The 18,950-nt window shown below is 37.9% G+C and overlaps 4 protein-coding genes across 5 annotated transcripts; all 4 read left to right on the top strand.

Annotated features, from left to right (window-relative positions):
• LOC18590988 (putative RNA polymerase II subunit B1 CTD phosphatase RPAP2 homolog) lies at nucleotides 1,283-4,949 on the top strand. Of its 2 annotated transcripts, none has more exons than XM_007016867.2 (6): nucleotides 1,283-1,960; nucleotides 2,057-2,812; nucleotides 2,925-3,118; nucleotides 3,251-3,514; nucleotides 3,872-3,923; nucleotides 4,543-4,635. In XM_007016867.2, the coding sequence occupies exons 1-5, from the start codon at nucleotides 1,381-1,383 to the stop codon at nucleotides 3,899-3,901; spliced, it is 1,824 nt and encodes a 607-aa protein (XP_007016929.2). In that variant the 5' UTR covers nucleotides 1,283-1,380; the 3' UTR covers nucleotides 3,902-3,923; nucleotides 4,543-4,635. The 2 variants fall into 2 exon arrangements, with proteins under 2 accessions (XP_007016929.2, XP_017983793.1); XM_018128304.1 differs by having other exon boundaries at nucleotides 1,286-1,960; nucleotides 3,765-3,923; nucleotides 4,543-4,949.
• LOC18590987 (probable N-acetyltransferase HLS1) lies at nucleotides 8,616-10,591 on the top strand. The gene is made up of 2 exons (XM_007016863.2): nucleotides 8,616-9,022; nucleotides 9,169-10,591. Exons 1-2 carry the CDS (start codon nucleotides 8,849-8,851, stop codon nucleotides 10,150-10,152), a joined length of 1,158 nt encoding a protein of 385 aa, XP_007016925.1. The 5' UTR covers nucleotides 8,616-8,848; the 3' UTR covers nucleotides 10,153-10,591.
• LOC18590986 (zinc transporter 6, chloroplastic) lies at nucleotides 14,434-16,604 on the top strand. The gene is made up of 2 exons (XM_018128473.1): nucleotides 14,434-15,470; nucleotides 15,940-16,604. The coding sequence occupies exons 1-2, from the start codon at nucleotides 14,820-14,822 to the stop codon at nucleotides 16,252-16,254; spliced, it is 966 nt and encodes a 321-aa protein (XP_017983962.1). The 5' UTR covers nucleotides 14,434-14,819; the 3' UTR covers nucleotides 16,255-16,604.
• Nucleotides 18,097-18,567, top strand: LOC18590984 (RING-H2 finger protein ATL66). Its single transcript, XM_018126951.1, has one exon. It carries the CDS (start codon nucleotides 18,097-18,099, stop codon nucleotides 18,565-18,567), a length of 471 nt encoding a protein of 156 aa, XP_017982440.1.

Below are 18,950 nucleotides of genomic sequence, written 5' to 3'. Positions count from 1 at the left end.
TCTGATGAGAATTATAGGATCGGACGGCCCACTTTCCTGGAAAAAAGTTTTTCACATGATTGTAACTGATGGAACAGCGGTCGGTCCCATGCTCTCACTTCAGACACCTTGTGGGGCCTTGATTGGTATAGGTTGAAGGAAGCCTTGAGGATATTTCTTCAGAGAATTTATGGCATTGGATACAGGAGACCAAGCTAAGCTTTATGACACTCCCAAATCTATATATAAATCATGCATTATAGTTTATACCATTATAATATTCTTACTCTTTGTCCTCGACCGTCGATCTTAATTTCCGAAAAAATAAAAAAATAAAAAAATTTAAAATTAAACAAAATATATTTCCGTAAAAGTAAAAAACGAGACAAACATTTAGAGACGCAAGTGAAGGTTGATAATCAAGCCTCCATATGGATATGATAGTAAAAGGAGAAAGTAGCAAACTACATTATGCCTTAATCATAAAGGAAAAGGCTCATTTAAGATAGAAAAAGAAAGGCCAGTGTACCTAAGAAGATAACCTTAATTTGTAACTCAAGCAACTTTTTCTTATATTAAAATATTTATTGTAATCAAATAATTCAACTACTCTTATATTTTATTTTGATTAAGGATGATATTTGTTGGATTTGGTTTATCATATAATTGTAGGGTTGTGTAAGAGTGTTAATTCCTTATGACATGGACATATATAATAATAATTGAGGTAATTATTTAAAATAGAATTATTATTTTAATATTTAAAGGTATAACAACATGAGTATTTTTTAATTTAAATATAGAATCTTTCGATGCTTCCGAACAATATCATTTTGACCTAAACGGAAAAAAAAATCTTTCGTATTCAATAGGATAATAACTAATATTAGAATAAATAATGTAAGTAATTGTTTAAAATATTATTCTAATATTTATACATACATATATATACATAAATAATTTTGAATTTAAATTTAGAATTTATCGTGCTTCCGGACAATATTCATTAGGATAATAAATAATAACCAAGACATTTAAAAAATGAAATTAGTGACAATTTTCTAATTTCATACCTCAAATCAAACAATTTTCTTTTATTTAAAATTATTAATTAACAAAAAAAGAAAAAGAAAAACCACATGGTTTGAGCTTTGGAGCATGGTGGGCTTTTTTTCTTTCCCCTTAATTTCTTTTTCCATATGTGGGCTTGAGTCGGATTATATCCGGCCCAAAATATAGATGGGCTTACCGACTACGAAATGTCAAAAAAACCCTTACCGAAACCAATTATTTCCTACCCTCGCTTTTGCGAAGTTCAACCGAATACCGACTGCAACTCTAAAGCCGCCCTCTCTCCAACAACATAGCAGGGAAAGGCTCACGAAGAAAAGTTCGTCATCAATGGCTAAGGAACAATCAATCTCCGTATCGGAAGCCGTACACAAGATTCAACTCCACCTCCTCGACGGAATTCGTGACGAGAAACAGCTACTGGCCTCCGGTTCCTTGATTTCTCGAAGCGACTACGAGGATGTCGTGACCGAAAGGACCATTTCCAACACCTGCGGTTACCCTCTGTGCGCCAACCCCTTACCTTCCGAACCCCGCCGAAAAGGCCGCTACCGAATCTCTTTAAAAGAACACAAAGTTTACGATTTGCAAGAAACTTACTTGTTTTGCTCCACTAATTGCCTAATTAATAGCCGAGCTTTTGCTGGGAGTTTACAAGAAGAGAGGTGTTCGGTTTTGAATCATGCGAAACTGAATGACATTTTGAGTTTGTTTGGGGACTTGGATTTGGACGATAATGATTTGGGGAAGAATGGGGATTTAGGGTTTTCGAATTTGAGGATTAAAGAGAATGAGGAAGTAAAAGCTGAGGATGTTTCGTTGGCGGGTCCTTCCAATGCTATTGAAGGCTATGTTCCGCAAAGAGAATTGATTTCTAAGCCTACACCTCCTAAAAATAACAAAAACAAAGGTGAGAATTTTTGTTTTTCCAATTATTCAAGTCATTAGTTATAGAAAATAATTAATTTTATTTAGTTTAACAATGGTTAAACTTTTTTTATTGCAGTGTTTGATTCTAGTAGTTCCAAGCTGGGTAGTAAGAAAGAAGAATATTTTGTTAATAATGAGTTGGACTTTGCTGGTACTATAATTATGAATGATGAATATACCATTTCGAAGAAACCAGGTAGTTTTAAACAGGGTGACAGAACGAAGCTGAGTAGTAAGAAAGAAGATTTTGTTATTAATGAGATGGACTTTACTAGTGAAATAATCATGAATGATGAATATACCATTTCGAAGATGCCCTCAGGGTCAAAACAGAGTTGTTTTGATTCAAATTTGAAAGAAGTGGAAGAAAGAGGAATTTGTAAAGACTCTGAGGACAAATGTGTGATATCAGGATCATCCTCTGCTTTGAGGGAAAAGGATTCTAGCATTGTAGAATTGCCTTCAACTAAAAATGTCTACCAGAGTGGTTTGGATACAAGTAGTGCTGAAGCAGAGAAGGAAACCCATGCTGACAAGGCAGTGACATCAAGTGAAACAGTGCTTAAATCCTCCCTTAAATCTGCCGGAGCCAAGAAACTTAATCGCTTTGTTACTTGGGCCGATAAGAAGAAAGCTGACAATGCTGGGAATGGCAATCTTTGTGAAGTTAAAGAAATGGAAACTATGAAAGGAGATTCTGAAATATGTGGCAGTGCAGAAGATGGTGGTGATGATAATATGTTACGATTTGTATCAGCAGAAGCTTGTGCTATGGCGTTGAGCAAGGCAGCAGAAGCTGTGGCATCTGGAGATTCTGATGTCACTGATGCTGGTAGGTTTCTGCGTGCATTCAGTGAATTATATGTGGATTCATCCTTTTAATGGTGTATTCAGAATTTCTGAGTTTGTCCATAACTCTATTTTGTCACAAAATATGTGTACAGTTTATGAAAATGGGCTTATCATATTGCCATCTCTATGCGAGGCGGACAAGGAGGAGCCTATGGAGGATGGTGATATGCTTGAACCAGAAACAGCCCCTGTAAAGTGGCCCAAAAAACCTGGGATTCCACATTCTGATATGTTTAACTCAGAGGACTCATGGTTTGATGCTCCTCCAGAGGGTTTCAGTTTGACTGTAAGCATCATAGACCTAACAACATTGCCATATTATTTCTCAATATTTGAAAGGGTTAACAATATTGCCGTATTATTACTGCAGTTTCTTTAGATGTTGATTACTTCTCCTACATTTTTTGATGTCCTTCAGCTATCAACTTTTGCAACAATGTGGAATGCACTTTTTGAATGGATAACATCATCTTCTTTGGCTTATATATATGGGAGAGATGAAAGTTTCCATGAAGAATACCTATCAATTAATGGGAGGGAGTATCCACGGAAGATTGCCTTACGAGATGGTCGTTCTTCTGAAATTAAAGAAACTCTTGCTAGCTGTATTTCTCGTGCTTTACCTGCTATTGTTACTGATCTCAGACTGCCAATACCAATATCCACTTTGGAGCAAGGAATGGTACTGGTTCTGAATCCATAATTGTGAAATGGTTAATCATATTGAGAAAATTCATGATAAGTCTAATTAGGGCCTTGAGGACATTGAAATGTTTTATTTAGGAGTTTTATTGTATTTATAAGACCATATTTCTAAGCATAACTTACTACTGCTTATTGGTGAAAGCTCTTTTTACCAAAAGATTCCTTGCACTTCCCATAATCTTGAGTTGAGTTGCTTCTGAATGTACTCTAAACGTTCTTTTATACAGGGGCACCTAATAGATACAATTTCTTTTATGGAAGCACTTCCAGCATTCAGAATGAAACAGTGGCAAGTAATTGTTCTTCTGTTTATTGATGCTCTTTCTGTATGTAGAATACCTGCCCTCACTCCACATATGACTAATGGGAGGATGCTCCTTCACAAGGTGAGGCTCTGAGATTGTAAATATGGCTAATCGATATTATTCAATGTACAACTGTAAGTGGAATTCTTGAAAAGTTCACCCTTGTGTATCAGCTAACGCGTGATAACATGATATTTCTGATGACTGCTTAAGTGTTTGACACTTGAAAAGCAAAATACTTCCAGTTACCATTAAACTTCAAATAATGGAATCTTCTTTTGATTTGCAAGCTTTTTGAGCTGTGGTAATCTGTTTTAAGGCTGATTAGCATCTTCAGCTTGTCTGGTCTGCTTGTGAATCTATCAACTAGAAGTATTTGAGAAACACTCTTTTTGACTTTATATCTTGCTAGAAAATGATATCTAATTGATTTTGCTTCTTCTCATAGGAGCCATGAACTCTCCGATTGCTTGTCTTTTGATGCATTAGTTCAATAGCTTTAACAAACTGCTGTTGTTGCATGAGATCACTGATTCCATACTTTTTTAACCATATTAAAAATTTTGAGGCTGATGATATATGGATTCAATTGTATTTTCTTTTCCCCAACTAGAAACAGCTTTTAGATTTGATTCCCCAAAATTGTTGGTAAAATTTTCATCTTTTGTGATGTTCAATACTGTCTCTGCTGGTTGGTTAGGTGCTGGATGGTGCCCAGATAAGTATGGAGGAGTATGAGGTTATGAAGGATCTCATAATACCACTTGGCCGAGCACCTCATTTCTCTGCACAGAGTGGGGCTTGACATAGATCAAAGTCAGTCTTCCAACTGTTGCTGATAGTATTTGGATACTGTACATTAGTTCCTTATTTTCTTCTCCTGGAAGTTGTCGAAAAACTATTACAAGGTGCACTCTTGGACATCCAACAACTGTAATTAATGTTTAGGGTTTAGTTATATATAAATATCCATGTTATTGCAGTTTTGAATGAGGCTTGCATTATGAGATATCAATATACTTTTGGGGAGTGATGAATTGGATATCTTAGATATTTGAGGATTTTGTTGAGAAATCATCAGATCATTCCTGGAGTATGTTGGTTGGAGACTAGTTGTTTGTTTTACACTGCTGTTGCTTTCATTAAATTAATTTCTTTTGAGCTTAGATGACTCACACCAGTATCAAAGTTGTAGGTCTTTTCATGGATAACATTCCATTCCATTTCATACTTTAATTCATTAAAAGATGACAATCTTACAATCATTGTTCTTTGGTGTATTCTTCCTTTCTTTAGTAACTTCTGTCATTTCACATGCTGTTTATCGGTAAAGTTAAAAAGTCTAATGGATAATAGCCTAGCAAAAAGGAATAGAAAAATACAATGGATAATATTTAGTTGTCATTTCACTTGCTGTTTTTCTTTTAGGAAATAAACCAAAATCCTGGGAGAGGGAGAAGATGCCTTAGTGCTAGTGAATGTGATGTTTCCCATGATAAGATTGTTTGGCAAATTGGAAAAAGAACATCTAGATGATCTGATCTCTTCCACTCTAATTTTATGCTATCTGAATATGATAACCATGTGGTTGCGTATCCATTTTGTCTATTGTTTTGTTGCCGAAGAAATGATGTCTCTTAGCACCATTCATTCTTTCCACCAATCCATCAAAGATTAAGATTATGTGTATGTATTATGGTATCCTGCCTGGTATACTACTAAAGCCTGATATTTTCTTCTTTACTTCCTTTTCCATGGATTCATGCTCTGGCATCTTGGTTGGCTAGTTTAGTAAAAGTTACATGTGATTTCTAAACTCTCTTTTCTGCACTAGATTAGGATTTAGGACACATTCTACAATACCTAAATTAGACTGCAGGCCCTTAGGTTATCTATCATATTCCAGGACACTTGGCTAATAAAGACTGGACTAGAATTATCGATTATGATTAAGGAAGAAATCTTTTATGAACATCCTAAGAACGAAAAGCTTACAGAGAACAGATACTTGATGTATGTTTCTCTGACTTGAAGGATTGAGTTTAAAAAGAAAAAGCAAGAGCACTAATTAAGGTTTAGTTGACAAATAAGTTTGATCCAATCCCAAGCTGGAAGAAGAACAAATGGAAGTAAGCAGTTGCAGCCCCCTCCGAGCCAATGAGAAACTTCCAAAGAAGCAAATACCCTTTCCAAAAACATAAAGACCCCACTCTTTTTGATGGACTGGACCCCATCCCAAATGCTCCTCCAAAGTACCCATCAAAGAAAAGCATGCAGACAACATAATTCATGCAAAGAAAAACACAAAGACAATCTGTTCACTTCTTTTGTGGAGGGTTAAATCATGAGTTGAAGGGACCCATTAATTCTTTTTTGCTTTCTCTTTCTTTCTTTTAGGCTAAGATCTCACTGCCCATTTGGGTGGGTGGTGGGTGGAGGGGGGGAAGGAGGAGGGAGGAGCCCCTTCCTTTGTGATTTTACTGGGTGTTTTTGAGTGACCTTTTTCACACGTGTACACTTTTGCATTTGGGGGAGGGGGTTTGATGATTATTATGATTAATGAAGAAAAAGAGGAAGAAAAGTCGTTGGGAGTGCACATGATTAGCTCAATTAAAGAAAGAATTAAAGAGGATGGTAGTGACTGTTTGGGTTTTCTGAAATAAATATTTGATCAAAGTGTGAATGTGGATGTGTTATTGGGGTTTCTGTTTGATGTGTGTTTTGGTGCACTAATCACATATGATTATTATCAAGATTTTTACAAAATCCCCAAGCAAGTGCGTACATATATTTCTAAATTGTCTTTTATATTTTTTATATGAACAATCACATTATAAGATACCTCAAAAAAAAAAAAAAAGAAGTTTCATCCCGATGAATAAAATTTTGGTGCTTTGATTTAATTTTTTAAACAATCAATGATTGAAACTAGTTTTAAGAGATTCCAATCAGGCTAACTATTTTATTCAAAGTCTGCCACCCTACCTAGAATGGAGAGTCCTAGCAATGGAAGAGGCTTGGCAGAGATGGTAAGTTTTTAACCTTTAACTCAATACAGATCCTTTTAGACCAGTAGTTGCCTAATACATCTGGATGATAGACTTTATATGGTTATATGGTTAGATAACATTTATATGAAAAAGTAAAAGGGGAAGAAGGGGATAGGAAGAGAGCTAGGGTCGCCAAAAATATCACATGGCGTATAGGGTACTAAGCCTAGTGAAAAATGGCCTGAAGCCCCATGCCATTAGGAGTTTTCTGGTTTTTTTTTTTTTACATGACTTGCTAGTGCTGTTTGATGGAGTCTTCAGCAGGAGGAATCAACTTGACATAAAAGGATGATTGATCTTCTTCTTCTTTTGAGAGATTGTAAAGAGATCAGTGATTAGCAAGTCAAGTTTCGGTTTGTCATTTAGAGTCTTAAATGAAATAAGAAAGAAAGTTTCTGGTGTGAAACTGTGTACAACAAACCATGTAAAATTTCAATTTTAATTAACTCGTCTATTAAAGAATTTGTTTCTCTGAATTTATATTTAAAAAATAAATCATCTGAATCATATTCTTACAATAAATAATGAAATTGTTATTTGTCATTTGAATTTATAGTTGAAAGGTAAATGATCTGAAATATGTTATTACAAGAAACAATGAAACTGTTGTTTTGTCTTGAACATACGAAAGTTAAAACCCTGAACAATTCTGTTTCAGTATAAATCTACAAAAGTTGTTGATTTCACTAAACAAACACAACAATCACCAAATGCCAATGATCTTTGAGGGGGGTGGCGACAGCATATACTTGAAAGAATGTTTGGGTTAAAACATACGCGCTCAAGGCACGTCGCCCCTGCATTATTATATATCCAATCCCGTGTATAATTATTTCTAGATTAGTAGAAAGCCAAGCATAGTTTTTAGTGGGGTTTTCGCTTTCACTTTCGAATCTCAAGTGTCTTTATCTCAAGTGTTGGTCCAAGCCCACGCTCCCTCCCCCCCCTAAAAACAAAAGAAAAGGAAAATCATGAACACACGATGGAAATAGTGCCGTTTGCTGTGAAGAGAAAACGACTTCTCCCTCTCAAATCACAAATGCCAAAACCCCTTTTAGTTTAATCTCCCCACCTTTGGATATTATTAATTATATCTTTTTGATGGCTTCTACTAGCCATGCACTCCAAGGCCAACACGTACCCCCTCCCCACGCACACCCCACGAAATCTAGATGACTCCTTTAGGTGAACCTCATCTTCCACCATAAGTTAATTAATTAATGTGATGCTACTTGATTAACTATCCTAAAACTATATGATTAGATTCCAAGATATTTTGTTTCATTTCTTGCAGACCGTACGGTTTCTATATCCATTAGATTGGTTAGGTGGGAGTGTGTGTGTGTGTGTGTGTATTTTGGGAGGAAATTATGTGTATCTATGGAGATTTAAGGAGAGAAACTAAGCTGGAGTGCTTAATTTGGGTGATGAAATGAATCGTAGTTGGCCAACAAGAAGGTGCAGGGAGGAGGCTTAGGCGTGCACAAAGGCGTGAGGCTGAGGTTATCCTAACGTGGATTGGCCTAATTAAGTTAACAATGGCAAAAGACAAAGGACAAAAAGCACATCTCCTAACTATTATTAATCACCTTTTGTCTAGTATTATTGTTTTGAAGGCCTAGGGCTGATGTTGATGATAGAGAACATTCCACATTTCTCCCCCACCACCACCACCACCCTACCCCCATCCCCTCCCCCTCCCCCTCCCGCCCTTCCGTATAAAATCATGACCAGCATGAAACTTTCGAAGCCAAAGTCAGCAAGTGGGAGTACGGGCTATAGCTATATGAAATTCAAGCAATAATATACTCTCTCTTCCTGGTCCTTTCTTTGGTTTCTCTCTCTCTCTCTCTCTCTCTCTCATCTTGAGCTATCTTTTTCTGATCTCTCTATATATATGAAACACTACTCTTTGGTGTATATGGTGGGAGATTATTGAGAGGAAATTGTATTAGAATGGGATATGGGGAGCTTATTATACGAAGCTATGACGCCCAAAACGATAGAGCTCGAGTGGAAGATCTCGAGAGAAGATGTGAGGTAGGGCCAGCTGAGAAAGTGTTCCTCTTCACAGACACTTTGGGTGACCCCATCTGCAGAATCAGAAACAGTCCGATTTACAAGATGCTGGTACCACTATTTCCTTTCTCTCTTTCTCTCTAGTTATTCTACAAACTAAGGTTTTTCTTTTTTTAATATGTATCATCGGACCATTATTAATCATACTGATGTCTTATCGAGAAGTTCCATTTTTGATTTGGTTTTTTTAATATTAGGTAGCCGAGCTGGACAGTCAGTTGGTTGGTGTCATCCAGGGCTCTATAAAGCTTGTAACAGTTCATAAACCACCCAACGATCTAGCCAGGGTGGGCTATATCTTGGGCTTAAGGGTTGCACCCCTTTATCGGAGACGAGGGATTGGCTCGAGCTTGGTGATCAAATTGGAAGAATGGTTCATTGCGAGTGATGTAGATTACGCATACATGGCCACAGAGAAAGATAATGAGGCGTCGTTCAAGCTCTTCGTAGACAAGCTCAGTTACGTTAAGTTCCGGACGCTAGCTATTCTCGTGAATCCTGTTAGCCATCGGATGTCCCGGATATCATCAAACGTTGAATTAGCAAAGCTCAGGGTTGAAGAAGCTAAATCCCTCTACCATAAATTCATGTCTTCAACAGAGTTCTTCCCGAATGATATCGGCAATATACTGAGAAACAAGCTGAGCTTGGGGACTTGGGTGGCTTATCCGAAGGGTGAATCGTGGGGTTACTCAGGGCCAAATGGGGGAGTATTTCCAAGTAGTTGGGCAATGCTTAGCGTATGGAACAGTGGGGAGCTTTTCAAGTTGAGGTTAGGGAATGCACCCTTATCTTGTTTGATGTACACAAAGAGCTCAAGGTTGATCGAGAAACTTCTGCCGTGCTTTAAATTGCCTGCCATACCTGATTTTTTCCATCCATTCGGGTTCTACTTCCTATATGGAGTGTATCGTGAAGGTCCATTGTCTGGAAAGCTGGTGCGGACGCTGTGCCGATTTGTGCATAACATGGCTTCAAAGTCTAAGGACTGCAAGGTTATTGTTACAGAAGTTGGAGGTAGCGACACATTGAGACTTCACATCCCACATTGGAAATTACTGTCCTGTCCAGAAGATTTGTGGTGCATAAAGGGCTTGAAAAACGAAGAGAAGAACAGCCTCCATGAATTGACAAAAACCCCGCCAACAAGGGCCCTTTTTGTAGACCCGAGAGAGGTATGAACAAAAGAAATCCTGACCCCGCCCTCTCCCTTTCGTCTGGCCTGATGAGCTAAACCCCACCTCATGTATTCTTTGACAAGTCCATCCATCTCTCCTGGTGGGGGCTTTTCTCTTGTTCCTTTCACATCGGTGACACAAAATCTAAAGAGATTTCCTTAATTAGGTGCCACCCTCGGTGTCCTTGCTTAAACTCATTTTTTGCACCTCATGATTCCGACTAATCAAGCAGCCTCTGCGTGGTCCAATCTTTGTCCCTTTCCCCTTCGGTAAATATTTTATCTGGACCCCCTCCTTCCCCTTTGTCGCGTCTCATACTGTTCCCCTCCCTAACGTGCCATTGTTAAAGATTGAAGAGGGGATTTCCCATTATCATGAAAAAAAAAATCTATAAAAACTACATATCAGAGCTGGCCTCTCTCTACGAAAATTTGGCCCTCGATGTTTTTAGCAAAGCATTTCCTACTGTTAACATTTCGGCGCATTTCTCTCTTCGCTATGTACTGAAGCATTTTTCGAGTTGGGAAGGTGTCAATCTCATCACCATCTTGAATACGGAACCCTCCATTTCCAGTAACCCTAGTTTATGCAGAAGGAAACAAAGTTTGATTAGGGTTTTAGGTCACTTGTCAAGTCGATGAAACCATGTTTAGATAAAGCAGCATGAGTTATAGGCATCTATTCCCTCCTACCAAATGTGGAATTAAGCCCTCTCGTCGTTGGCCATTGTTGATTCCTTTCCGGTCCTTCAAAATCAAACCCCATGTGTGCCCTTAAAGACTTGGTATAATCGGTGATTAACACAGTCTGCCAAAACATGAGACGCCTAAACCATTGGCTGACCTTTCAAAAGGACGTCCATGCAATAAACATAAGTACTCCATTTTCAATTAGTAAAGCTTGCTTCATATTTACCTCTATAAATTAAAGAATAAAGTTCATGATTTCCTTCTTTCCCCAGGAATATAAATTTGTGACTGATCACAAATTTGATTATGAGGCATGATATTCGGCAGGGTTTCAATGGCGAAAAACTACATCATATTTGTAGTGTCTTTATTCATACTCAACTCGAAATTTAAGTTATTTTCTCTAAATATAATTGAATAAATAAATAAATAAATAAATATTGTAATTCAACATAAAAATATGTTGATTGGGTTGATCTTTTTCCAAGATAGTACACCAATTTTCTTCTCTGGTGTGAGAGTACACACTTGATTACATTGCACACACAAAAAAATGTGTGACTAGAAAACATTTCCTCGTTTGACACTTAATTTTCAAAAATCTCCCTCGAGATAGTGACCAAGATTATTAGAGTTGATGAATTTGATGTTGGACCACAATGGACTAATAGTCACAGAGATTGAAAATCAATTGGAAATGGGTGATGCTGAGCTTCTAGTATTGCCATTTTCCCCTCTAGCAACCTTTGACAAAAATGCTCGGTGTGCAACTTTTCCAAGGCATATTCAAACATTGGATTAGACTGGCTGCACTATAAATTATTTTTCTAGGTATTAGCCTCATCTGCTGATGTTCAACGTTGAACTTAAGGCCTCCAAGGGCTTTCATTCACGTTAGCACCTGACCTGAATATCAGACGAACTATATGTATATATAATAACTTCCAATGGCTTATGACCTTGCAAAATCAAGGTTGTGATTGTTTTACCAAGGGGCCAAGGGGTACATACTTAAAAGGGTAAATCTCTATATGGTCCTACTGATGGTAGAAAATCGACATTGTAGATGAATTTCTCGTTGGACAAGGTCCAGTGTGAGCTTAGATAGAAGCTTGCTAAAGAAACTATAAAATTGGTATGATCACTGTCATAATTCTATCATTTCAGAAGTTTCTGATGATCATGTCGAAGTTTAGATGACGTTGAGGAAGGAAGGAAACATTATTATTAAAGTTTCCCAACAGGAAAGTGAGAAGAGCACAGATTGTTTTGAATGATAATGTCGTTGCACTAGTGCCATGCATGATCGATGATCAGGTAAAAGCTCTCAAAAAAAAATAAAAGAAACAAAACAGTGAAATGAAAGAGATTAGGGCACTTTTTTCTTCTCATCTCTTTTTCCCGATGTTTCCTCTATTTGTCTCATCATTTGGTTCACCAAATTGGCTCGTGCATGAATAAATCCCTGCTTGTTTAAAGGAAAAAAATCGTGCAATTATTAGCAGAGGAAAGTTTGCTTTGGAATTTGCGTATGCACATCATCATCCCCTTGGGGTTCCTGCTTGCCACATAGGGGAAAATGATAGGGGTTGGCCCAGGTCTTTCTTCATGTTGGTCAGGGGCCCAGATCTATTTTGACTTCATACGAAGTTCTGATTGGAACAAGCTTTGGGCTTTTGTGAATGATCTCCTTTTAAAGTGATCATGGAGGTGACCCAGTACTTGAGATTTGTCACTATCTGGGCCAGACTTGTATCCTCCAGATCTTTGTTTGGTTCTTAGTGGGTCATTGCCCTGTAGGGATAGTTTGTGTGTTTCTGCTTGCTTTTGGTTTTCTTTCTGTGCCTTTGTACTGTTTCTTTTCGTACCAAAACTTCTTGAAGCTAACGGAGGAATGTAAAAGCTTCAAAATCTTCTTGAAGTTGAAGGTGTCTGATAGCCTGGTTAATTAGTAAAAGGGAAAGGCTAATTAAATAAGAAACATCTACATTAACTTCCTACAGTTAGAGCATCTTCTATTCTGCTCTTCCTTCTTAACTTTAATAAGCAACGCATAAATGATATATTACAAACTCAATCGATTTAAAATTGATAAGTACTAATGTCGCAGGATTATTACTTTTTTCTCAAAAGATTAATCTATTTGTGGTGTGCAATATTCACGTTTATAAGTTCATCTTTACTTATCCGACATGAGATTTTGTTATATTTTCTCTTATTTGAATTTATGGTATTTTTGTTATGATCAAATAAACATTAATGTTACAAGATCATTACTTTATTCTCAAAAAATTAACTTGTTGCATTATGCATCCATGTTTATAAGCTCAAAATCTCTTTTTTACCTATTCGATATGAAAATTTATAATATTTTCTCTCATTTAAATCCACGATGTCTGTTACGAACATATCACCTTACCTACTTCACACGTTGGAGTGCTTGGCATAACGTCGAAGTCAAGTCCAAATTGGCTCCATTACCACTTTGTGGTGGAACCATTACCCTCTGTTGAGTTGTACAACACTTCTGTTTATAAATCTAATGCTTTTTCCTTATCTATCTTGTATAAGATTTCATAACGAGCATATTAGGAAAGACACGACAAGGTTCCTTTCGGAAATTTAGTGGCTTTCACTATTTGGGCCATCTGCTTCTTATCATGTACCCTTATCATTGGGCCACAGGGCATCAAATCGAGACCCATAAAAGTTCATAAGGAACGGGAAAAGACCCAAAATCATTTTGATGAAACATTGCATTTGTAGAGATAAAATTCTACGTCCGAATGGGTCTCTTGCATTGCATTATCATCATGGAAAAAGCCTATATCTCCGCACAACAATCCATATGGCTCTGTTTGATGACCAGCATGCAAAAGGCCTACATCTCCGCTTGGACAGCTCCCACACTTTAAGACGACAAAGTGGACTGAACATTGAATAATAATGATCTAGTGAAGATTTGCATATTTGCATTGCATTGCATGTGTGCTGTAGCCAATGATAAACGACTCATCCTTTTCTCAACCCAAATTTCGGCTCGAGTCTCAATAATTCACACACACAAAAGATAATTTTTTTTTTTATAAAAAAGGGTATATCTTAATATGGAAGAAGAAACAACAATCTAGGATATTTTCAGTTTTTGTTTGGACCTAATTTTCTTTTCATGGTACAATCTCTAACATAGACTTGATACATTCAAAATTTTACATTTAAAATACTCTTCACAAAGATCGAATTAGGACCCAAATTAGCAACTTTGCTCTTATGATTGTCAGCCCAAAGGTTAAGTCCAAATGGTTCGGTGAGCAGGATTTGAGGTCCAGCCAGCCCATTGAAATATCCGAAGGATCTAAGTTTGCAAGTAGAAGAAAAGACTGAGACACATGAAGGCCCATATTGTCCTATAATTAGCCCCAAATATTATGACTTGAAGGTCTACTTTATGTTCTTTTCTTTCCTACTGACATTATGGTCTTGGGCTTGCCTTAATTATACACATAAATCAATTGAAAATGAAAAAGAAAAGCCAGGACATGGTGATTCATGGGTGATTATTATCTCAATCAAACAACTATTATGAGTCCAGGCAATGCAAAAAGGGAGGAAGACTAGCTCCTCTCTGGACAGCAGTGACTGCTTTCCAACCCCACTTTCTCCACAAAATCACATATGCAATTCACACTCATCAATCACCCAAATTTCCCTTTCCTTTCCTTTCCTTCCACCAATCGGCAAATAAGAAGACTCCAGCTGACGGAAAAGACTGACTAAAAACTACCATTACTACACACACGACAAGCAACAAGGAAGAAATGTACATCACTTCGACCCCATCAACCGCACCCCTTTAATTAAGTCGTCGACATTTTTCTTTAGCGCACTCCGCACCACACACAATCTTAACCCCCACCTGTCTCTCTCTCTCTCTCTCTCTGCGTCTGCTCTGTCTTCTTTCCTTGAGGTGGGAAGGTAGTTATGGCGTCGTGCGTGAGCGACACGGCTCGAACACTCGGCTGCAGGGACAGCGCAGCAGCGACTCACCTCAAGCTCATCTCACTTTCAGTGATTTTCTTAACCAGTGTGTTGGGAATATCTTCCCCTGTCATCCTGGCTCGTTACTTCCAAGGCAAGCCCGTTTACGATAAGGCGATTCTGATAATCAAGTGCTTCGCTGCTGGAGTCATCCTTTCGACCTCCTTAGTCCACGTCCTCCCCGACGCCTTTGGCGCCCTGTACGACTGCCACGTTGCCTCTCGTCATCCGTGGAAAGACTTCCCGTTCGCCGGGCTGGTGACGTTGGTCGGGGCTCTGCTGGCTCTTTTCGTGGACTTAACCGCAAGCTCCCACGTGGAGCACAGTCATAAGCCGAGTGGGGATTATTTACCGGTCGGGACACAGGACGGAACAGTGGGAAAGAAAGTTGGGAATTTGTCGAACGAGGAATTAGTGAAGCTGAAGCAGAAGCTGGTTTCTCAGGTTTTGGAGATTGGGATCATTTTCCATTCGGTAATCATCGGAATGACGATGGGGATGTCGCAAAATCAGTGTACGATCAGACCACTGGTTGCTGCGCTCGCCTTTCACCAGGTCTTCGAAGGCATGGGCCTTGGCGGCTGCATTGCTCAGGTAAACAATTGCTGCTTTTCCAGGTTATGATGAGGTTGTTCAAAGATTGCTATCTTGATTATTGACAATCATTCTCTTAAGAAGACATATCCGATTAGAATTTTACAAATTTTTCAAGAAAAATTCTTTTACTGTTCAACTAAATTATAAATGTAGGACTGAGACTAGCAGATTCCTGCCCCTTCACAATATTTTGAGTTAAACTATCACGCACAGTCTAACGAGAAGTTTCGACGACGTTGTAAGGAAAGTATCAGAATCATTCATTAGTCTAACAAGCCGAAAGTTTTGACCCAAAATTATAAAACAAGACATCAAACAAACAGGAAATCAAATGAAAACAGAAGATTTCTGACCCTATTAAACGAATGTCCTGTTAACGAAACATAAGGGTATTTCCTAATGTTTCTATTTTTATCTGTGAATGTATTGGTTTTCTGATGCGCGGACGATTGTGAAATGATTCCAGGCAGGTTTCAGCGTGGGAACAGTGGCATACATGTGCTTCATGTTTTCAGTGACGACCCCAATGGGAATATTGTTGGGAATGATAGTGTTCTCATTGACGGGATACGACGACAGCAGCCCAAATGCCCTGATAATGGAAGGTCTGCTGGGCTCTCTGTCGTCGGGCATTCTCATTTACATGGCTTTGGTTGATCTCATCGCCGTCGACTTCTTCCACAACAAATTGATGAATTCACAGACGTGGTTGAAGAAGGCTTCGTTCGTCGCCCTAGCTCTTGGCTCTACCTCCATGTCTATCCTGGCACTCTGGGCTTGAAATTTTGTATGTGTATATCTTGAAAAACAATACAAAATTCCATTTCCATATCAACATATGACAAAATGCATGGAATTGGATTAATGGATATCCATGTCTTATAATTGACATAGTTTTGCTGCTTGATTGAAAGTCAGGAAGGACACTAAGAGTGCTGAACCTGATAGACAAGTAAAAGAGAAGTCATTGTTAAAATCTCTAACTCAAGAGACTCTTGTGTTTGGAGAGTGCTTTGGGACATGTGAAGACCTTTGCATATTGTGCTTAATCATAACGCATTTTGCAAATGTGTATAAAGTCAATGGATTCATTAAATACAATAATAAATCAGAAGTGGTATGTGGGGGAAAGTCGTCTAATCCACTTTTTCACTTTATAGCTTCTTAGATTAATTTTTTATAATTCTATTAAGATAGTGGCTAAATACCTTTAGCAGGCGTCTCCAAATCTTCACAATCAGTTCTTTAACTCGGGATACTTGAGTAAAGTTTAGCTGGCTTCAATGACTTGCCCCCATAGCTGACTTGGTTAGAGTTTTGGTCCTATCAGCCTCTAGTGCCAGGGAATCATTTCTTTTCCCTATTTTCAGAAGAAGAGGGACAGGGATGAAGCAATAATCACATTCATTAAGCCTTTGATGCCAGATTGGGAAGTATTAAGTATTAATTAATGCTCAAACCGCCCATATCTGGAGAGCTTCTACCAAAATAGACAGAAGATTTTTTTTTTTTTTTGAAAAGTGAGAAAATTTTATTAGAATTTAAAGAGAAAAGAAGCATAAGTTCTGCAAGCCATGGTTTAAAGGAACAAAAATAAGAAATACCCCGAAAAATAAAATATTACAGAATGACAGAAAATTTTCCATTTTCGTTAATCCGTCAATTATGAAATGTGCTTTATGACTCTCAATGTGATTCAAGATGTATTTCAATCTGTCAAAGAATAAAAATAAAAATAAAAATAATAATTAATCCAAAGAATTATGTTGCAAGAGTCACTTTCAACAAGAGAGAATGAGAAGTAGGTCATAGAGATAAAAGTGAAAAATAGAAAGCCTTTCTTAATTGCCATGAATTCAGAAAAGTTAAACATGTCTATTTTATTGAATTTTTACCAACATCAAGCAGAATGTAGCAAAGAGAAGCAAAAGATGTTTGGCATGAATACAGGGCAGGGCACTTGTAGGCAGAATTACTTGCAAATTAAATGATCATAATTGACCAAGAAAAGAAGAAAAAGCCTAGCTACATAATCCTTATCAATTAGCTCAATTAGCAGTAGTGCTAAGGCCATTCTTTTGGATCCTCCAACAGTACTGTTCCTCCTTGGAAGAACCAGTTTTCTTCTCTGTTTGTGAATTTTGGAGAATTTAAGAGAGAGGGTGTCTGGTATCAAGATTCCAGAAGCAAACTGATCACGAACTGTAATACAAGTATAAACAGGAAGGCTGACCAACATGCTTTCTCTTTCCATTTTGAGATTTAAAAATTTGAGCGTTATCTGATTCCAAACTGTTGGCAATAACTCAAGGGAGTGTGACAATACAAAGTCAACTGAATCCAAGCTAAATTTGAGTCTCCTAACCCCGAACTGTTCTATGGAGATACATACATTATCACATAATTGTTTGATGGCAGTTGGGTACAAGCAGAAATGGTAATATAACAAATGCGGACAGCAACCAACCATGATGTCAAGCCGCCTGCTGTGATTAACTACAGCATGGGCCATTTTATAATTCAATCTTAACCCCCCAAAACCGCCCATCCCAACACCTTAAATTCCACGGTTTTCAGCCCACCAAGGAGATCGAATCCCACCAAGGCTTCTCTTCCCCACGTTATGGCCTCACCAGGAGGCTCCAAAGTCTTTGAATGGGATTTAACTGTGCTGAACCACACCAGCTACCACTCATACAGCCGAGGCCTTTTCCTCTTACTGATCTTTTTCTCCCTAGTTATTTTCATCACCACCTTGTTCCTCTATGCTCATTGGATTTGTAGCCAACGCCGCCCCTCAACTGCTGCTGCACAGAATGCAACCCCAGCTCCCTCCCCCGGGCTTGACCCTGATTTTATCAATAGTTTGCCAATCGTTTGGCATCGCTCTGTGGTCCCAAACAGTAAAGGCAAAAATGGTTTTATCGAAGAAACTGAATGCTCTATCTGTCTAGGCCTTTTTGAAGATGAAGAGAAGCTAAAGGTTTTGCCAGAATGTAACCATGCATACCATTCTGAGTGTGTTGACAAGTGGCTTAGTTCTCAGTCAAGCTGCCCTCTTTGTAGAGCTTCTTTGAGTCCCATCACTCCTTGAACTCGATATATAATCACATGTAATTCATCAGACCATGCGTGAAAGCCAGCTAGAGATCAGCTGGTTGGTTTTTTTCAGAATCCTTTCAGCAACTGTAATATATATACACATTTTCCCATGCACACTTCTAAAATTTCCTCTGATTAATTTGTTAATTGAAGTGTACCATCTGTCAAAAACATGTCCCCGAATTTATTTCTCTGGAGGAAAAATGAAAAACAAAGACTATATGTCAATAATTTCCTGTAACTAATTTTCATCAACCAACTGATTTGAATTGGCTATGTCCCACGGTGTATTTCAAGAGACTATCCTGTCAAAGATGAATGGTCCCTTACTCTATTTTTTTAGTCTAGTAAATTAAAATAACATTATTGGGAAGT

Source organism: Theobroma cacao, chromosome 9, assembly GCF_000208745.1.
Source record: "Theobroma cacao cultivar B97-61/B2 chromosome 9, Criollo_cocoa_genome_V2, whole genome shotgun sequence".
Taxonomy (NCBI): Eukaryota; Viridiplantae; Streptophyta; class Magnoliopsida; order Malvales; family Malvaceae; genus Theobroma; species Theobroma cacao.
Note: the sequence above shows the minus strand (reverse complement) of the source record. Positions and strands in the feature narration are given on the sequence as shown.